Source organism: Populus euphratica, unplaced genomic scaffold (genome assembly GCF_000495115.2).
Source record: "Populus euphratica unplaced genomic scaffold, PopEup_1.0 scaffold2027.1, whole genome shotgun sequence".
Classification (NCBI taxonomy): domain Eukaryota; kingdom Viridiplantae; phylum Streptophyta; class Magnoliopsida; order Malpighiales; family Salicaceae; genus Populus; species Populus euphratica.
In genome coordinates this window covers 24,247-30,507 of record NW_011501875.1, presented here as the reverse complement: position 1 = coordinate 30,507, position 6,261 = coordinate 24,247, and the positions used below count along the sequence as shown (strand labels likewise).

General features: G+C 29.8%; 1 protein-coding gene across 1 annotated transcript; it reads right to left on the bottom strand.

Annotated features, from left to right (window-relative positions):
• Positions 1–1,017: 1,017 nt before the first annotated feature.
• LOC105118562 (CBL-interacting serine/threonine-protein kinase 1-like) lies at positions 1,018–1,936 on the bottom strand. Its single transcript, XM_011016533.1, has 2 exons — positions 1,464–1,936; positions 1,018–1,166 (listed from the first exon to the last, which is right to left on the bottom strand). The coding sequence occupies exons 1-2, from the start codon at positions 1,653–1,655 to the stop codon at positions 1,056–1,058; spliced, it is 303 nt and encodes a 100-aa protein (XP_011014835.1). The 5' UTR covers positions 1,656–1,936; the 3' UTR covers positions 1,018–1,055.
• Between the last annotated feature and the right edge of the window lie 4,325 nt (positions 1,937–6,261).

The following is a 6,261-nucleotide window of genomic DNA, read 5'->3' as shown; positions in this document are numbered from 1 at the left end:
ATCTATTTATTAGTTTTTTATTCGTGTTATTTGATTTGGAATAGTTGCTTCAGGTTAAATAATACAAATATTACAACTGAAAGGGTTTTTTTTAAAGACTCCTAAGGTTTCTTCTCCGGCCATTAACAACCTGACTTGACAGGACACTCTCACGTGCTATGCATTAGAGAGTCTTCCTCCTCCACTAAATGCAAGCGGCCAATTATAATTGGCGGGTCAGTCTAAGGCACTGCAACAACATCACCCAGACAATAATAATTCTAGTAATAATAATAATAGCCAGGGCATCATTTTTATCATATCCACATCATATATATATATATATATAACAGAAAAAACAAAAGGTTATCTTTATAGTGATTTGTCCTCGAATCATTGAGGCAAGGGGTCCCATATTCCCGCTAGCTGCTGCAATGCAACGAGGCCAGCCAATGGGGTGTAACCTGTAACATCTTTTATTCCAGGGGAGGGGAATAGAGAAAAGACATTGATGGATGAAAAGAAAAGGTGTTCATTAATACAGAGTACATAATTGTGGTTGAACGAGTTTTAGATTTATTAGGTTTTTATTCGTGTTATTTGATTTTGAATAGTTGGTTCCTTAGGTTTTTACCGGTGTAACGGGTTTTTTTTAACACCCCTAGGTGAGATGATGGAGTCGATTGTTGATGTGCAGATTTCTTTTCCGGTCATTAATAACCTCATATGGTCCAGACCAGACCTGAATTGACAGGACACTCTCATGTGCTGCCCTTCACCAAGAACCAACTAAAAGACCATTGACTTGATTCGGCAATGAGGATCAAACCAGTGAAACAAAGATGGGTCAACAGACGAGATTAAGGACGCGTCTTCTATGAATTGTTCTTGCCTGGCTTCTTGCTGCAATTTCGCAGTCATGGAAGGCTGGTTGAATTTAGGTTGTTTGGTAAAATTAAAGTCTTTTGTTTATCCCTTCATTACAGGCTTCAAAAATTCAAGCAATAAAAAAGCATTACAGGCTTCAAAAATTCAAGCAATAACAAAAAAAAAAAAAACTCCTTGTATTTCTGTTTCTAATAAGGGAATTGAGTAACAAAAGTGGATGCTTTTATTAAACATACCTCATGTAATCTGACAACGTTTGGATGCTTGAGGAGCTTCAAAGTTGCAATCTCCCTTTTAATCTGTAGTAATTATAATAATTAAAACAATTCTAAAGAATGCGTAAATAATAATTATAAACAGCAATTTGTCTGCCCACGAAAATTTAGGATGGGATCTAAGAAAATCAAAGCAATCTATTAACAAGAAAGCCATATTCCCACCCCATTTCTTGCTTTGCTTTTTTACAGCAAAAAAACGTGTAAAGAAAGGAATTCTTTTTTTTTTTTTTGTTTCAGAATGAGAACACCGACCAGGAAACAGAGAGATGTAATTGTAACACAGAAGAAGAAACCCGGAAGAAATTAAAGGTAAAAGACCTGATCGGTGATCTTGAGGTCGATGATTCTGTTCTTCTCAAGAATCTTAACAGCAAAAGGTTGGCCAGTCTCAATGTTCTTAGCCAGTTTAACTTTCCCGAAATTGCCTTCGCCTAGAGTCCTTCCCAGCTCGTATTTTCCAAGTTGCATTCCCTTCTCCTTCTTCTGCTTCTCCTCCTCCTTTCTCACCATTCACCAATAGTTTCTCTCACACTCACAAAGCACTTTTCTTCGTTTTCCTCTTCTTTTCCTGGTTTCCCTCTCTCTGCCAAAAATACAAACACCCCCACGAAATCAAATGAAAGTGGCGGGTGTTTAAATCCCCTCCCTCCCTCCCTCCCTCTCTCTCTCTTTCTCTCTCTCCCTCCGCGTGATTTTCTCCTCTGTTTTCTCTCAAATTATCAGGGTGGAATAATGAAGACAGAGCTGTTCGGTATTATCGTTAATTTCAAACTCTGTTAGTGTTTTTATAGATGTCCGTCTGTACGTTGCCTGCTTGGTTCGCTGGATATTAATAATTTTTTTTAACAATAGTGATTTTAAGAAAAATACATATAATTCATTAAATTATTGAAATATATTTACTTTAAAAAAACTAATCAATTTTTTAAATTGAAATTAATGTAAAACATTACTGTTAAAATATAATATTTTCACATGTTTTTTTCAATTTAAATGACATCTAAAAAACTCATGTTTCCTAATCAATGTTTTAAATTAAAAGTAAAACACTTTATTATGGAGTTTATTATATAATTTTTTAAAAAACACAAAACATTACTATAAACAAACTATATAGTTATATGATATGGAAGATATTTTCTTAAGATAAAAGATTTAATTTCAATTGATGAATAAATTGGTCTGAAAAATATTCTTATCTTGTAAATAAAAATAAAAAATGTTTATAAAACAATATTTTAAAATAAATAAAAGTCAAGTTGAGTTAATTTTTCAAATCTATTACTTAGGTTATAAAATTAAAGTGATTCTATTAATGACAAACTAAAAAAATCAATAAGTAAGATTTTTAATTAAATAAATATTAAAAGATAAAATTGAAAAACAATTAACAAAACTCAAAAAAAAAAAGAAAAAATAGCAATTAAAAAAATTAGGACTAAATTGAATATAATAAATAAATAAAATTAAATGTTTAGGGAAAAATAAAATTAAATTAAATGTATAGGGATGAGATTATAAAAAACAATTCCATTAATTGAGAAAATAACAATTAGAATTAGGATCAAATTTTACATAGAAATTAAATAAAAATAAATATGTAGAGGTGAAATAAAAAAAACCAAGAAAAATAATTCAAAACAAAACAAATAACAATTAAAAAATAAAAAAATAAATTTAAAAATAAATTAATAAAATCAAATGAGCATGGATGAAATTGAAAATAAAATTTAGTTTGAAATAATCAATGTAAATAAAAAATAAAAAATAAAACAAGAGGGATTGAATAAAAAATACTAGGGGCTGGTGTGATGTTTTGCATGGCTAATACACAATCTAAAAAAGAAAAAAAAAGGAATATAAAAAAAATAAAAACAATTTTAGGTCAAACCATGTTAAATCACTACATACACATCACCTAAATAAATAAAAAATGTTGAGATGAATTAAATAATGTGGCCAAAGGATTTTTTAATTTTTATTTTATTTATACAAAGCCAAAAGTACCCATAGAATTAAATAATAATAATATATAAATCATGATAAAATTACAACCAAACTCGTGAAGCTAGGATTAAAACATTTAAATGATAAAGATAATCTAGTAATTTTATTACTAACAAAAATTTAAAATAAAAAATTATTGTTATGCATTAAAAAATAAAAATATCAAAATAACTTCATATAATCCTTAAAAAACATTTATTTAATGGTGAAAAGACTACCTTATTCTTAAAACATAGGCAATAAATGATCAGGGCATTATAATAATTAGACTATTGTATTTTAGAACATAGTGATGTCACTAGAAAATTAGTTTTTTTTTTGGATTAATTTTTTTAATCACCAAACCAATTTTTTACACTATCTTCACACATCTTTTCTTCTTTTTTTTACATCATAAAATTTCACCCATTTGTTAATTGTGACAATCCAATCATCAAACCTATCTTTTACATTGTCTTCACACATCTTTTCCTTCTTCTTTTTTTATATAAAATTTCACATGTTTATTAATTGTGACAATCATTTTCACTCAACTTATTATGCCCAACCAATATTTAAAACAATAATTTAAATTTAAATTTTAAATTTAACCTGTTATAAATTTTAGTTCATAAATTAGATAAATTAATGTGATTATTTTATTTTATAAAAATATTAAAAATAATATTATTTAAAAAACTAAAAAAATAATAAAATTTTATATTTTAACTTGGTTTTTTCTTGGGTGGTCGTAACAAGAATCAATCTAGGTTCTTGATTGAGCTATATAAAATTATTTTTATTTAAATCCAACCTAACATTCATCCGTGTCACAAGTCAATATGGCATGCCGAGCTGGGTGTTGAAGCAATTATTTAACACATGGCGTCACTAAGCGTAATTCGAAAACCAAAGATGAGAGGTTGTAATGATAACAACGAGTTCGTGGACTTTTCAACATCTAACGTGGACGTTTCCCATTGTATCAATTACATAATTGGACCCCTTCCATTTTTAATTGATTTCCCAATGGCTCACCCACGTCACCTAATTAAACATTATTGTTAGTTAATTAATTGGTAATTGCCATGTGTTTATACAAGGCAAGCAACGCCATGGCATGTGATACATGGCTTCCACTCCACAAAAAACACGTGGCATTGAAAAGAGAACATATCCTTTCTCAATTATAAAATAATGTTTTTATATTCCAACTTAATATTGTAACAATATTTTCAATAAAAAACAGCGACTAGCATGATCATGCAGTTAAATATTATCTTATGGGTTAAAATATCTTTAAGCTAATTCATGCATCTCAAGAAAACAAAGGTTGCTTTTCAATGATAATTTATTTAAGAGTGTGACTCTATTGCTTTTTAAATAAATTTTCATAATAAAATACATCTTAATAATGTTTTTTTATTTTTTAATATAAACATATCAAAATAATTTAAAAGCACTAAAAATATATTAATTTAAAATAAATAAAAAAATAATTTTTTTTTAAACATAAAAACAAGTAGGAAACAAAACATCCTAAAATCAGGAGAATTTCGAGGCCACAAATATAAATCTATCTAGAAAAGGCAGGAAAACAATTATAGAAAGAGGGGTGAAAAAGACAGCCACATGCAAAGAAGCGAAGCCAGATCACATGTTCAGTTTTTGTGTTCAAAATTGCACCGATCTTCTAGGAGGGGTCCTCTGGGATTTTTCTCTTTATTCTTCTCTTCTGTCCCTAATCTTAATTAGGTAGGGACTGACGTGTCCTTCCTTTTCTCATGAAATTAGATTAATAAGATGGAAAAGAAGGAATTAAGGACTCAATAAGACGACAAATTAGATTAAAAGGTCGATTTTGTGTGTCTCCCCCCCCTCTATGTTGGTTTAAGAGGGGGGTTGATCAAGATTAGGGCTGTGGATTAGGCTCATTAAAGCAACTAATTCTAGAAACAATAATTGATGGCAAAATATAGTGCCCCACCTCAATGGTAGATTTTGGAATGTAAACGAAGGCGAATCCTTTGAAAATTAAGGCTACAGAATTTCAAAGCTCATCCACCTCTCTGTCCCATGCATATAAAATCTGAAAGGCGCAAACTAGGGCTTGATCTAGCGGTGGAAGGGGCTTGTCTCCTTCCACTGCACCTGGGTTCGAGCCCTAGCATGCACGCCTGTCACCCCTGCGGTGCCTTACATGCTTACTGGGTTTGCAGGATATTCAGTGGGCCGTGGGGATTAGTCGTGGTGCGCGCAAGCTGGCCCGGATACCCCACGTAAATCAAAAAAAAATATATATATATTAAATAACATGAACAGCAGCTCAGCAATTTGGAGGCAGCCTCCAGGCTCCATTATTGACCCGTGTGAGGTTGTAAGGTTCATGAACCTGCCGGAATCATCAAGCTGCCCGTACCTAGAGTTCGACATCACAACGACCTTCAATTTCTTATCTCATGCAATGTCACTATTGGTCAAATGGCCATGTTTTTGTTTTTGTTTTTGTTTTGTGGGAATGAATGCCCATCACAATCTTTTATTCGATGATCCAACTTCTTCAAACTGATTTGCCACCTTATTGTAAGAGATGACGAAAAAAACTTCACGTTTCATGAGATATTATCCTAGGCAAGATATGCGAGACTGATTATACACTAAAAATATGTTTGAAGATATGTTTGTAGTTATATTTTAAAATATTTTTTATTTAGAAAAATATATTAATAATATTTTTATTTTTAAAAATTATTTTTCAAATCAGTACATCAAAATAATTTAAAAATATATTAATTTAAAAAAATTAACTTTTTTAAAAATACTTTTAAAACGCAGTTGTACTTAATAACTGAATTAGTTATCAAATTGGTTGTGTTGTAAAAATAAATTCCTTATAATAGGTTTTTAACGGAATGATTTTTTAATATTTAAGTTAGTGAATATTTAAAAAATAATAAATGAGAAAATGCAAGTGTTGAATTTGATAAAATGAAATTATGACTTGAATTTGATAGACACTATTTTGTTTATGCAGCAATCCAATATATTTATAGGCTTTAGTTATATCGGATTTTTTTGAATTTGCATGAAAATTGACAAGTGAAAATATTAATGCTTATAATTAAAAATA